Consider the following 14,273-nt stretch of genomic DNA (forward strand, 5'->3'; position numbering starts at 1 on the left):
AGAAAGGCACTTGCCAGTATGTGTGTGGACTGGATAGTAGGTGGGTTGGGTTGAACTAGGCTTCACTGCCCATTGACAAGTACCAGAGCTAAATGGGATGTGGGATAGACTCAACAAGCCTGCGGTACATACTGGCATGCATGGGAACCAGGGTAGGGGGCAGGTCTGGTGGGGGTTATGGGGAGTCGCCCCAACTAGGCTGCAGCTCTCACTGGTTTGCATGAATGTCGAGCATGAAGTGGGTAGGATCGAGCTGGACTCAGAACCCATTGGTTCAAGGGGAAGACAGGGCTGGAAACAGAACTGACTCGGCAATTGCAATGACCAGCATGTGCATAAGCTGATTGGGGCAACGGAAGCTACTGGACCCTATACTGGCAAGCTCACACAAGAATTAGGTTTGGAATCATCTCAGAAGAAGTCTCTTTGGAGATCCCTCCAACTGAACTGCTGATCTCAGAACCCCAATCATGTCAGCCAGGGGATTCTGGGTAGGTTTCATCGTGATTGGAACAGTGAGATTGGCAGCTATTCAGACCTATTGAACTATCAAAATGGCTTGAGTAGCACCCTCGGAGCGTGCCTCACATTGGGGACCTGTGATGGGTGGGAGGATGGGTGGGTGGGGCTTTTTCCCTTTGTTTCTGCCCAAACCCCAGATACAAGGAAAAAAATGATATTAGTGTGGGAACAATGGTATTACCCACTTTCCTGTAGCCCTTGACCCTTTGTATCCTAATCAACTAAGTAAGATTATTTTTAAAAAATAAATTAATTTTAAAAATAAATTTGTCATATCCTGAAGGAAGTGACCTGAATTTTCTTTTACATATTTATTCATTTGAAAGACAGACGTCACTCTTACCTATGAGCCCACTCTCCTGGGGGCAGAAACTGGGATGCAGGAAACCCAATCGAGACCTTACACAGTGATGGCTGGAACCCAATTACTTTGGCAAACACTAACCTCGCCAAGCCTGCATCCGTAAGAAGCTGGACTCAGAGCAGGAGCAAACCCAGGGTAGGATGCATGCATCTCAAGTGGTGTCCCAACCACTAGGTCATACTATTGCCTCTCCAATTCCAATGAGATGTAATAAAAAAACAAGTATATTTAACACATTGAACTGTTGTTTCTCTCTAATAAGCACAAAGACACAGTATCCTTTGTTTTTCTAAATTTCTAATCACCAACTCAAGGTAAACTGCTTGATTCTACTTATTATAACCAGTATAACAAATAATCAAACATTTATTGAGCATTTCTGATGAGTTAATCTGTGGTAAATACAGGAAGTAAAAGAAAAGCTAGTCCTCATTCTTAGCAGAATTTCCCAAATAAATCACTTCTTATTTTAAAAATTGGACCTTTCCCCAACTGAAAATGTTCAAATGATTAGAGCTAACCTGTAAAAACCTATAAGAGAGGATATAGTTTGAGTTAGGTAAAAATATGCTAAACAATGGAAATATAATTCCACAATTTCAGGACAAGTTTCAAAATAGAGAATAATTAAGGTTTCACAGAAATTTGTTCATGACACAGTTTTCTGCTATTGTTTATTACGGAGTCACATGCTTTTACCCTGATATTTTTATTTTGGGTGACTCACAATTTAAGGAAAAATTGTTCTGTTATTGATGAAAGGCAGTGAATATATAGAGTATCTGATAAAAATCCAGAAAGGAAACTTAGCATGAGCTACACACATATTCCCATGAAGAGTAAGAAGCTTAGGCAAGGTCTGAATTCAAGAATGGAGGTGCTATGGAATTTATAAGATCTAAATTAGCTTAAAATGCTGACTAAGCAGTGAGGGAAAACTACCATACTTCCACAGACAAAAAAAAAAAAATAGAAAAAATGATTTACATAGCATTGTAAAATTTTGGGAAACAGTTATTTTTAGGCTTCGTTTAAATCTCTGTAGAGACGACAATCTCTTGCAGAGGCTCACCCGACTGGAACACTAACTACTCTAAAGGAAAAAAACAAAAGTTCTCTGGAAGTCATAATCAAACTCATGTCTGTATTTTCACATGTAGGCTATGAGGCTGGAGTTGAAAATATTATGGAAAACACAATGAACAAATTAACTGTGATTCTAATTTCCTAAAATGGAGTCTGAATATTTTAAAACTTTGAAAGAAACGATGTTAAGGGATAAAAATGCAGGTCAGGTTTTATGCAAGTATAGTAATTCACTTTCAATGAAAAGAAAGAGGAAATTAAAAAAATGAATACTTCACCTGAAATATGTACATAATACTATGGTTTACCTCAAACAGAAAGTCTAAAAACCAGTAAGGTAAGCCTTTCAATACTGAAAAAAATAAAACTTAAAAAGTAGGATTCTCCTAGAGAAAACAACTGAACTAACTATTTTATACATATTTTAAATATTTTTAATATATGTATTGTTTCAAAACATCCATGAGGAAAAAGAGAAAATGAACTTTAAAAGTAGTTATTTTGGTGCAAAAAATGAAAGCTATGCACATTTTTCGTAATATCTTGTTTCCCATGAAACATTTTAAGATATGTGTATATCTAGGTTGTTTCCAATATTTCATTATGTCAAACAAGGCTGAAGTGAAGACTGTTATAATATGTGTCTTTATGTACTACTTGTGCGTTCATTAAAGACTAAATTATCACACTGAGAACTAACCAAACAACAGGTATACAGATACTGCCAAATAAATAAGGAATTTTATATGCAATTTTAAAAGGAAAAAATGGGTAATTAACTTTCTGAAACTGATTCATATTCCCATGCAAAATTAAAGCTAAGAAATTAAAGGGAAATTAATAAACAGGATAAAATGAGTAACAAAAAATTCAATAAATTGAAATTTTTATATGAAATGCAGGAGTAAGTTAAATATAAAAAATGACATGAATATGAAGTATGTACTTCCACTGAAATGGAATATGCATACAATTACTAGTAATGTGCTGTACAACTGAACATGGCTAGATGGTAAATTTTAAGTTGCTTCTTATAATACCAAAAAGGCATCCTTAGTTTATGCTGTAAGTACAGCAAAGCTGTTTACAAGTATAGACACACACATTCAATATTATAAATAACACTGACTATAAAGGGGAAAAACAAAACATCAATAGAACAAAGAAAGCAGGCATGGTAGTATCTGCAGATAAAATGTAATGGCATCATGGTTATGCTTTGAAAAAGTATAATTTTAGAAATACATACTGAAGTATTAATGATATAACGAGACTACCTTTAAAAAAACCTAGAGGAGGGTGTGGCTGGGGTGTAATACGTGGCAATTAGGGTAAAATATGATTGACATGTGATATGGCAGAGGTGGGCCACAGACTGGGCACACAAGGTTTCATGAAACTCATTTCCTCATTTCTGTGACATTTTTTAAGAAACAGAAAAGCAATAGCTGCTACAAAGGAAGATATATTGATAAAAGCAATGAAATAACAAGGACAAAAGCTTTAATTTATACAAAACAAAAACTTGACAACAATGCAAGAAATTCTTTGTGGCTAAATGGGCACAACTGGAAACTATAATGCTAAGGGAAATGAGCGAATCCCAAAGGATTAGATACCACATGTTTGCCTTGATTTAACCTGTAATTTTTTGTTTGGTCGTTTGTTATTTTTTGAACCTGTCATTGATACTGTCTCAACCCAGATGTTTCGAAGAATGGAACTTGCATTATTTTTAACATATTGTTTACCCAATACTATGTCAATTAATTCCATAATGTTGTATATTGATACTGAGGCCTTGTTGGGGCTTTTAACTGACCGGATCTTTACTCTGTTAGACCTATCTTCAGACCACAGAAGGTCTCCCCAAGAGGCCACTGAACTTATCTGGACAATAAGACGCTGAACTTTATGCTAGGCATGTGATTGCAAGCAATGAATCTCAACTGAACTTGAACTATGGTTATGCAGCAAGGTGGAGGAATCCACCATGGGGGGAGGGGTATAGGACGGGTGGGGGGAATCCCCAGTGCCTATAAAACTGTACTACATAATACAATGTAAGGAACAATTAAAAAAAAAGAAAAAAAAAAGAAATTGATAAATTCGCAAATTGCAACAGGCAATTGCTAAGATTTCTATTAACAGAAAGCAGACACTGCAGTCCAAACATACAGTGAGCGAGCTGCATGTGCTTGTCACTCACACACAGGTGCACACCCGAGTGTGCCCTCAATAGATGAGAATTCATATTATTTTCAAACAGTTGAGGATACTCCACAAATTGCCCATGTGCTAGGTTATTCTTTGTACACTCCGGTACCACTGGATACCTTCACGTGACAGCTATCTCAGAGAAATGACATTTGAATAAAGGAGTAATGTCATTTCATTCTCACAGGAAACCCTGAGACTGTTTCCAAAGTGAGGCTACTGGACTCGAACGCATTCTAGGTGAATGCTAGAGCCTGTTCAACTTGCCTTATACTATGCTAATTGTCCGAGTTCTTGATGAGAATATTCAAGATTGCCAGGGTCTTACTTCCAAGTTCTCTAAATTGATCTGTTAAAGATGAAAATTACATTTTGGTAGTATAAGGATGCACAATGCTCTCGCAAAGGCAGTTTCTGAGTGCGTCTTCTACACTGAAAAGCATTTTTCTCAAAAGCCTCATCCATTTTATTTACAGAAATTTAAAAACTATTGTCCTTAATCTTTTACATGATGCAGTTGTTGAAAAATCTAGTTTGATTTTGCCAGAGAATACAGTTCCTTTGCTATGTCTAGCTTGGGAGTTTAAACAAACATGAGGATTCCTTTAGGCTGCCAGCATTTATTTCTTCACAGTACCAGATGCTGCCTCCCTCCATGGCTAAGAGAATATGCTTTCCTAAACACACACCGGAAATCTGGAGCATTGCTCCCCTCGGAGAGGTCGAGGCGTTGGAGGACAACCCGAACAGTTCTCTTAAAGCAAATGTAAAGTGTTTTACTCACCCGATTCGAATTTTCAGCATGCCACTGAATAATTCCGGGTTATTAGAGATGATCCAACCAATATGGATGACCAGTTCTTGTTGGATGACTGCTTCTCTTTCATCATGGGTGTTACACTTATAATAGATGATGTTCTTAATTACTCTTGGAGACAAAGGATTAGAGATAACTTCTTCTTCATGTCCAAAGGCACCCAGAGTTACCTGTGAGTGGCAGAATTTTATTATTAAAAAATCTAGCTACCAGGGGACAAAAGAAAAAAAAATCAAGGCTCAGAATGACTGGCAGGCTGAAATTACTCCGTATAAGCTAGGGAATTAGGTGGAATAACTGTTCTTGCTATTTATTAAAAATAGCTTTCAAAGAATGACTCTCGGTGGAGTTCCTGATGGTTTCACAGTCTGGACTAGAATGTAAGGGCAGGTGAGGGCCCTAGTTAGGGAGTGAAGGTGAATGGATATAAATAATTATCAAGATATAACTATTGTGACTGACCTCATTACTAGAAACTCCCTCAGGGAAGCCAGAATATTTTGAATTGTTTGATTTTACTGCACAATCCACATGATTTTGTTTTTGAGAGAAAAACTTTCTGTGCTTTTATTGATTCAGGCAGAAGCTTTTGCTCTTAAACTCTGTAACCTTTTCAGAGACAGGTGCAAGGTCGCATGGTCCTTGTGCACTCTCACTTTCCCTGGCACGATGCTAGGCGTCCAGTGAGGGCTAACATATGTGATGACAGATCTCTCACCTGTGGAGGGAAATGAACAGCCAACCCAGGAGCCTGGCAAAGAAAAAACGCACAGACGGAAATGGCCAAGAAAATTCAAGAGTGGAAAGTGCCGTTACAGCTGGCAGCAGTACTGCTCTCCTTCTTCCTCTATTTTTGGCATTTTGCCTCCAGCAGTCTTATCTCTTTTTTTATGCACCATGCATGATGATAACAGGTAGGAAAAGGAATAGCATATCAAATGGCATGTGAGTTTTCAGAGGCGAGAAGAGAGACAGAATCTGCAGTCTTTTGTCCCACATTTTTAAGGACGTGAAAACAGAACTGTTGGTTAACCAAATCATAATGGTATCGACCAGTCAGTCCCAATGTGACTACTTTTACGTAAAGAAGAACCGTTTGGCATGTGGAAGCCATGATCTAAAGTATTCTTTCATATCAGAGAACTTGAGATGACTTTAGTGTGTGGTAGAAACAATATTACTTTTGTTTTGGGACAGTTTCTCCTAAAGCAAAAAAATCCAAACTTGGAATGTACCATTCTCACGTCTTTTCATGAAGTGGTGCTGTGGGCCCTTGGGCTACCGAATCTATGACTGTTGCCCTGGAAGACATGTTAGTCTGAAGGGCAGTGGGCCAGTGATAGCTACAGGGTAGGCCCTGGAATTTCTAGGCAGAGGGATAGAATCTGAGAACCAGGAGTTGCAAAATTCCTTTAGTGCAGGATGGATGTGGCCATCTTAATTCACTTGCTTCCAGGATCGGGTGCCAGTGACCGCAAAGGTCTGCAAAGCCCTCACGGTTCAAACATAGCAGAACTAACACCTTGCAAATATACTACCGGGACCTATGCTAAAGAAAACCAATAGCTTCTTAAAACTTGCTTAACTTTCTTTCAACACTGTCTTGGACCAGAAAAAAAAACAATAGAAGACTAGTTGTAAGTAAGGATTCGAGGGAAGAAAGGCACTTGAAACATTACCTCCTATACTTTGATCCATTTTTAGCTGGAAATCCTACCTCTTAACAATATGGAGAACACAACATACAAGTATATGAAAAATGATTTGACTTTCTTGGAGGTTTTTCAAATTAGTACAATTATTTCTTAATTATTATTAAACATTACAGGAAAATAACTAATTATTCTAACATTCCAAAAGCTGGATGTTAGGATGAAGTGATTTCAACCTTATGAATAAAGAGCACTAAAATATGAGCAGTTGGTTGAATCTATTAAAGAAGGTTAAAGTGCTTTATGCTACGAAAGCTTATGATATCCTGAGGTTAGCTGTCAGAAAAACCACAATGAAACACATAGCAAATGTTCTCAAAGAAGAGAAAGAAAGCAAGCCGGTTTTCATTCTAATAAAAAGATGATTCAGCCAGGTAATCAGAACTAAGAAAAACGAGAACAAAGAGTGAGCAGCCACATCCAAGTTAACTCACATTCACTAAGTACCTACTCCAAGCCAGATCCCATGCAGAGCACATGGAGGCATGCACTGGACAAGACCCACACAGGCCCTGGTCTCTCGGGGCTCACAGGTACCGTGAGGATAGAGACTCATTGTGAATAAATGTCACAGGTTTCCCACGAGAGCCCCTAGGAGACAGAGAGCCCTGCTAACCGTGGATAGCCCTGGTGAGTGGGAAGGAGCAGGGGGAGAGAGTCTAGAGGGTCAAGGACAGACAGACGCTGAGTAACCAATATATTTCTGAAGGGAAGGAGGATATTGTATGGAGGAGATGGAAATGTGTCCTTTGCTAGTCACCTGTCTTTGCTCGGCCTTTTGTAAACCTGACTAGAATACATCAGCGGTTATTCACTTTCTTCACTAGCATCGGCACTGATCTGAAGTTAAACGGCAGTTGAGAATTACGGCTCGAAGGTGCAGCAGGAAAAAGGAATGGCCCATTTCATAAATGTGCATCTTTAAGACTACGTATACTTTTTGCTTGCAGGAGTCTTTTCAGAAATGACTGAACCACCGTTAATCTGCCTGTGACAGCCTACGACTCTGAGTTCTGCTAGGTTTCAAATTCAGGGTCCTGCTCAGAAATCTTTGAGATTGTGACTCAGAGAGTATCTGGAAAGAAGATACTTACCTGCTTGCCCTGCACTAAAACATTAGTAATGGATGGGGCCAGGCTGTCCACTACTTTATTTAAAAGACTTGCTGCACGCCGTACAACCGACCTGGAGGTAAAGGAGAGAGCAGGCCAGATGTTCACAAATCTAAAAGCTGATAAATGAATGGGGCCCCTGATTAGGGAGCCTGAAACATATACATGCTTGGGTCTTGACGTAGTCATTGAGGGAAACAAGACATTGGATGTAACAGCTAAAATTTCCCAAAGTTAAACCCAGAATCAGGGCGGCATGCCTAACTCACTTATGCCATCATCGGGCTGTGCCAAATGTCATACTGGTATACTATTATCAACTGAAAAGAAAGCAAGTAGAATTCAATTGTTCTTTCTAATGGGCAGGGTAGGAGGAATGGAAAGGATTTAAATCTATTCCAATTTTGTATTTTCAATTCATTATTAATGAATTCTGTCTCAGGTACATGCGGTCTAGTCTTATAACCACTTTAAATCATGTTTTTTCTGGTGCCCAGAGAACAAAATTTTTGGATTAGAGGACTCAGTGTTGAATTTTCAGAAGTGCTACAATGAAATACCAACATTTTTTTTTCTTGATAATATCAGCCAGAATGTTGGGAAAAGGAATTAACACTGCTATTTTCACACTTCTGAAAAAATCTTAGAATTTAGGAAGAACAGATTTTTTTTCTTAAAGTACAGCACATGCAATACATAGTTTTTTTTTTTTAACCAAAACTAAAAATTCATGTGGAACATTTAGACAGGGGAAAATAAAACACAGTAGCAACCAGTTGCAAAATTTTTAAATTTCCAGGGTAGCCATGAAAGCAGGAGAAATTTTATCCCATAAACGGCATTTATAGTTCTTAGTTTCAACATGGATAGGCTAGCAGAAAATTAAGAAAATAACTGATAAAATTAGTGAGACATTTACTTCCTATGACGAGAGAAGCTTTCACCCACACACTTAAGACCAATAGACATGTTTAACCTTCAAAGCACAAAAAAGCTCACACGTTTCAAGCAGCCTGAGTTACCAAATTCTGTGCATGTTACCTGTTTCCCATGTACCAGAAAAGTAGTAATGTGTGGGGCTATAGAGGAAGAAAATTTCTGGGTAAATGCAGCCCCGTAGCGTACCGCCAACCTGGGTGTGTCAATAGAGAGCCATAAAAGGGAAAATAGAATAAATAAAACTTCCAGGAGTTTGTTGTTTGAAATGTAACAATCAGCATTCTCTGTCACTTCATGATTTATCCAAAATGAAAATATTATACATAAACGTGGCCAGAAATAAGACTACAGATCACACTTGCAATTTACTGGCGACAAAGAAGCACCTATTGGATTGCATACCTCCCTTGTTTAAGAATTTATAGTAAACATCTGAGAGACTTAATCAAGAAGATTATTACATTACTTCCTCTGTGTAGGAATCGCTTGTTAACCAGAGAGCTGAATTACTACTAGTAGGGAGTGTTGTAACGCTTTCGTTTTAGAAACTAGAAATTTGAGATTCAGTGAGGTTGCTTACACTTCCTGAAGCTAAATAATTTAAAATCTAGATAATATGGATTATTGAAATGCAAATACATTTAATACATATGTACACATACCCAACACATACACACGTGCACAAGCATTTGGCCTATTGTTTAAGTTACTGGTTAGGACACCTGCACACGGGAGTGCCTGAGCTCAATGTGTGCCTCTGGTTCCAGACTCTATCTGGGCAGCAGCGAAGATGGTACAGTCAATGCACTGGACTGGACTCAGCCACTCACTACGACTCTCCTAGGCACTGCAGATGTTTGAAGAGCGAACCAACAGATCAGAGATCTCTCTATCTGTGTCTCAAAATAAACACACACACATATACACACATATATATGTAAATGCATAAACACCTTACTTTCAAAATTTGTCAGATTCTACGAGTGAAATTGTTAGGATTACACAAAAATACAGAAGTAGATGGAAGGTCTTTCTCTTTGCCTCTCATTCTCTCTGTCTCTCATTCTCTCTGTAAATCTGCCTTTCCGATAAAAATTAATCTTTTAAAAAACACACAAGGTTATGTGTTGAGGCTTATATCTACCTCATTTGCGGATATTTGCCTAAACTGGCCTATAGCTTTTTTTTTTTAAAGCCAGAGAAGATACTATCACTGTTGAGTAAATTGACTATTTTTCATGAAACAATTATAATCACTGAAATTCATTTAATTTAAAGATGGCAGAATTTTACCTTCAAGGTACATTACTTTTGCTTATGATTCAATAATCCACTAGTCTTTTTTCAAGGCTTTCTCCTCTAATAACAGAACAGGTTTCCTAAACACTAAGTGGAACCTACAGCAGTACCTTGCTGCAACAGGAAGAGCAGTCAGAGTCATTAATATACCATCCTAGTGGAAACTCCACATGCACACACAAAAAGGTCTTCATTCCCAGACATTTTGCTTTAACTTCTTGAGAGAGCCAAGCAATACTGGAACGTAGGTATATCCTTAGAAATTAGACAGTGGTAATGCTGTAAACTTGGAGTTTAAAAATAAATGAATAAGCATCATCAGAATGTAGAAACATTAATAGGATTGGTTCATTATCGTTAAGCCATTGAAAATAGCAACACACACATACAACATAATGACAAGGATACCAGTACAAACCAAAGCTTTTTGCTGCCAGCTCTTCTATAGACTCTCTCGATGTGATCAGAAACGGTACCTAGACATTGGATAACAGAGTCTTTTTTGAAGAAAGCTTTTTAAATGCATAACATTTATTTCTCATTAAAAACTCATTCTGGATTTTTTGTTTCACTAAAGCTGATATATATATATACACACACACATATATAATTCTACATATATTATATATTTATATATATCATATGTATCAATATATTATAGCTATTAATATTCTAAGCTACTTGATATATTAATATGAATTTTCTCATTGTTACTACTCCGTCCGAATATATGGCATTGAATATTTTAATTTTTAAAGTTCATTTGTTTTATTAATATGTAATGTTAGATTTAAACAGACACAATGATATTTTACTATAGAATAGAAAAACAGAACATAGCAAAATCATTAGCAAACTGAATAAATACTATAAACTCTGAATATATACAACTTTTCATTTAATTGCTCAATGAAACTTTACTGAGGTCCTCTTTGGGTTTCATTTCTTGGCTGCAATTTAGAAGCCATCTGGCATAATGAGTGTTTGTCAGTAAATCAACAAGGAACAGAACAGAGCACCCAAAAGGAGCTCAGGGTGCAGAACAAGGTCTTCAATATTTTACCCGGAACTTATTTTTATGGTCTTAAAGAAAAACAAAATAATATTATATTAGTACTTAACCTAAAATATTTAAAATCTTGCAAATATCTAAGTGAAAGATAAGCATTACTTTCAAGGTTATAAAATGGTGCAAAACAGAGGCTGCAGAGAATCAAGATGGCGAAATAGGGTAAGGATACATTTAAACGGACAGAGAAATATTTAATCAGGATGAACGGACAGAGAACACATTTCAGGAAATAGGAAAGGACAGAACAACAGCAGAGGGGTACCTGGAGACTGACAATACAGGATAGCAGTGAAAACAACACTGTGGTGTTGCAGTGACTGATACTCCAGGGGCATTCAGCGAACAGCGATCTGAATTCCACCAGCAGCTGAAACACCAACAGCAACCAGGTGGGAAGGAACTTTCACTTGGAGCATGGGAAGTAAACCCAGACAAAGAACTGTCCGTCCTGCTGGTCCATTTGATTTGACCAGGAGCAGAGACAGTGGCAAGTATCAATGGGCAGTGCAAGAACAGGGTGGATTTCACAGTCCAGTCAGCACCCTACTGCCAAATTGGACACCATATTGCGTAAGGAGGCAAAGGCAAAGGAAAGGACTGAGCATATGCTGAGCTGGGAGTGAACTCATTTCTGACTCAGTGAACTGCAGCAACATGGCATTCTACAGATTCCACCCAAGACTGATGCCCAGCAGATAAAGAACTCTAACAGTGGTATGTCAGGTGCCATATTATTCACTGTGGCAACAGCTTTAGGACTACAGGGGACAACAGTGAACTGTGCATGTGCTGAGCTCAGGGAAAACTCACCAGTGGATTGCACTGGTTCCACAGGAAAATAATACAGACTGTGGCATCGTGCAAGTCAAAATAGGTCTGTGTGGCACCCAGGCCTAATGGCCAACAGGTTCCAGCAAGATTAGCACCAGCAACAACCTAGCTATATAGGACACCTGGTATCTCCCTCATCCTGGGACCTACTTGAATCACAAGTGGGAGAGAGTTTGTACAGACAATGGTGCAACCTCAGCATGGTACGACAGGGGGTGGAGAGTGGTGAGCCAGAACCTGAGGCTACGGAAACCATGGTATAAATCTAACATAAGAACCCAGATCTGGAACTTGCTGTAGGGAGTAGCAAAATCGGATTCAAGCAAAGAGCCGTGTACCAATTGCTATAAGTAAAATCAAACTGTAGTCCTGTGGGTGACACAGCTTAGAAACCCGCCTCAAGGAGAAGACTCTATTAACCAGAAGTGCAATGCCCAAGAGCAAAAAAGGACAAAGGTACAATGAATATTACTGAAAACTCCCCTGCAAAGGAGCAAAACCCTATGCCAACCTCAGAGTTAACTGAGGAAGACATTGAGAAAATGGGGGACACAGAATTCAGAAAACTAATTTTAAAGCTTCTGATCAACAATAAGAAGCACATGCAAGAGTTCAAAGAATTTAAGGAAGCAATAAAGCAAATCAAGGCTGGTATATCAGAAATTAAGAACACAACAGAGCAAATGAAAAGTACAGTGGAGAGTCTCCAATGTAGAATGAAGCAAGCAGAAGAAAGAATCTCAGAAGTGGAAGATATTTCCTGTCATCAGGGGGAAGCAAACAAAAAGCTGGAAGCAGAGCTGGATCAGGTAAAAAAAAATTATTTAAGAATTCAAAGACACTATTAAGAGGCCAAATATAAGAGTTATGGGAGTATCAGAAGGTGCAGAAAGAGAAGCTAAGTTTGCAAATGTATTTAATGAAATAATAAGGGAAAATTTCCCTAATCTGGAGAAAGAATTGGGAAGCAACATCCAGGAGGGGCACAGAATTCCCAACAGGCTTGATCAAAAGCGATCTTCACCAAGACATGTGATCATCAAAGTTTCTTCAATTGAACATAAGGAAAAGATCCTTAAATGTGCATGTGAAAAAAATCAACTGACATATAAAGGAATTCAATTAAACTCACAGGAGATCTCTCACAGGAAACTCTACAGGCAAGAAGAGAATGGAGTGACATATTCTAGATTCCAAAAGAAAAAAATTGTTGGCCTAGGATAACATATCCAGCAAAGCTTTCTTTTGTCTTTGAAAAATGAAATAAAATTCTTCCAGAGTAAAGAAAAGCTAAAAGAATTTGCCTCTTCCAAACCTGCCCTACAAAGGATACTTCAAGATGTTCTCTTGACAGAGAAGAGGAATAGCACCAAGCAAAACCAAGGCAAATGGGAAGAACATCCCAGTAAAATGACAACAGAAGACTAAACCAATGAACAACCCATTCCTAAAATCACAGGACCAAAGTACCACCCATGTATATTAAACTCTGAATGTAAATGGCTTAAGCTCAATCAAATGTCACAGATTAGTAGCCTGGATTAAAAACAAAACCATCTATTTGTTGACTAGAAGAGACACATTTCACCAACAAAAATTCGGAAACTATATCTTCTAGATTTTGATGTTTTTGTTTTTATTAGTTTCATCTCTTCAAAACACTTTCTTCTGATTAAATCATTCAATGATTCATAGATCATACAGTAGCATTGTTTTCTTCAACAAGTTTTTTCATTTGCTTTTTCACTTCTTCAGTGACACATTAGTCACTAGGTAGCATGTTTTATAACGTCATAGTGTTGTTAATTTCTTTTTTCTTCCTGATGTTGATTTTGTTTTGTGGCTCTTCATATAAGGGGATAGATAGTAGCTGTGTAATGGAGAGTCATATCTAGTAACATGCCATTTAACTTCATGGCATTGTAAATTTCTATTTTTCTTTCTATTGTTGATTTGTATTGTGACTTTTCATTTAGGGGGATGTATAGTAGCTGTGAAATGGAGACTAACATCCAGATGTGAGGATGCAGTGTGGTATGCATTTCTGCTTCCAGACAAAGATGGACTTACAATGAAACTGTTTACTATATCTTGACAATAGGATTCTGGACTCTCTGCCATTGTCCATGCCCGCAATGATGGATATATGACTGTTTATGAAGAACTATACTTTACTAATGATATAGAGGAATTCAGTTGGGGGAGGAGGGAATTGCAGAGGGGATAAGGGAAATCCCAGGAACCTATGGAACTATATGATAAAATATTAAAAATAATAACAAAAAATTTAAAAATAAATAAA

At 37.8% G+C, this 14,273-nt stretch overlaps 1 protein-coding gene across 4 annotated transcripts in view; it reads right to left on the reverse strand.

The window, feature by feature from the left end:
* Window positions 1-14,273, reverse strand: part of PHKB (phosphorylase kinase regulatory subunit beta) — a 221,839-nt gene that overhangs the window by 24,381 nt on the left and 183,185 nt on the right. For 3 of the 4 annotated variants that reach the window (XM_040982753.1, XM_040982756.1, XM_040982755.1), the window contains 3 exons: window positions 10,487-10,544; window positions 7,813-7,903; window positions 4,974-5,176 (listed from right to left, as the gene is read on the reverse strand). In XM_040982753.1, coding sequence (XP_040838687.1) covers window positions 4,974-5,176; window positions 7,813-7,903; window positions 10,487-10,544 — 352 coding nt within the window. Of the gene's footprint in view, window positions 1-4,973; window positions 5,177-7,812; window positions 7,904-8,871; window positions 8,963-10,486; window positions 10,545-14,273 lie in introns of all 4 variants that reach the window. The other variant, XM_040982754.1, reaches the window with a different exon arrangement.

The sequence above is a fragment of the Ochotona curzoniae genome, unplaced genomic scaffold, assembly GCF_017591425.1.
Source record: "Ochotona curzoniae isolate NIBS_2020 unplaced genomic scaffold, NIBS_Ocur_1.0 contig_3622, whole genome shotgun sequence".
Taxonomy (NCBI): Eukaryota; Metazoa; Chordata; class Mammalia; order Lagomorpha; family Ochotonidae; genus Ochotona; species Ochotona curzoniae.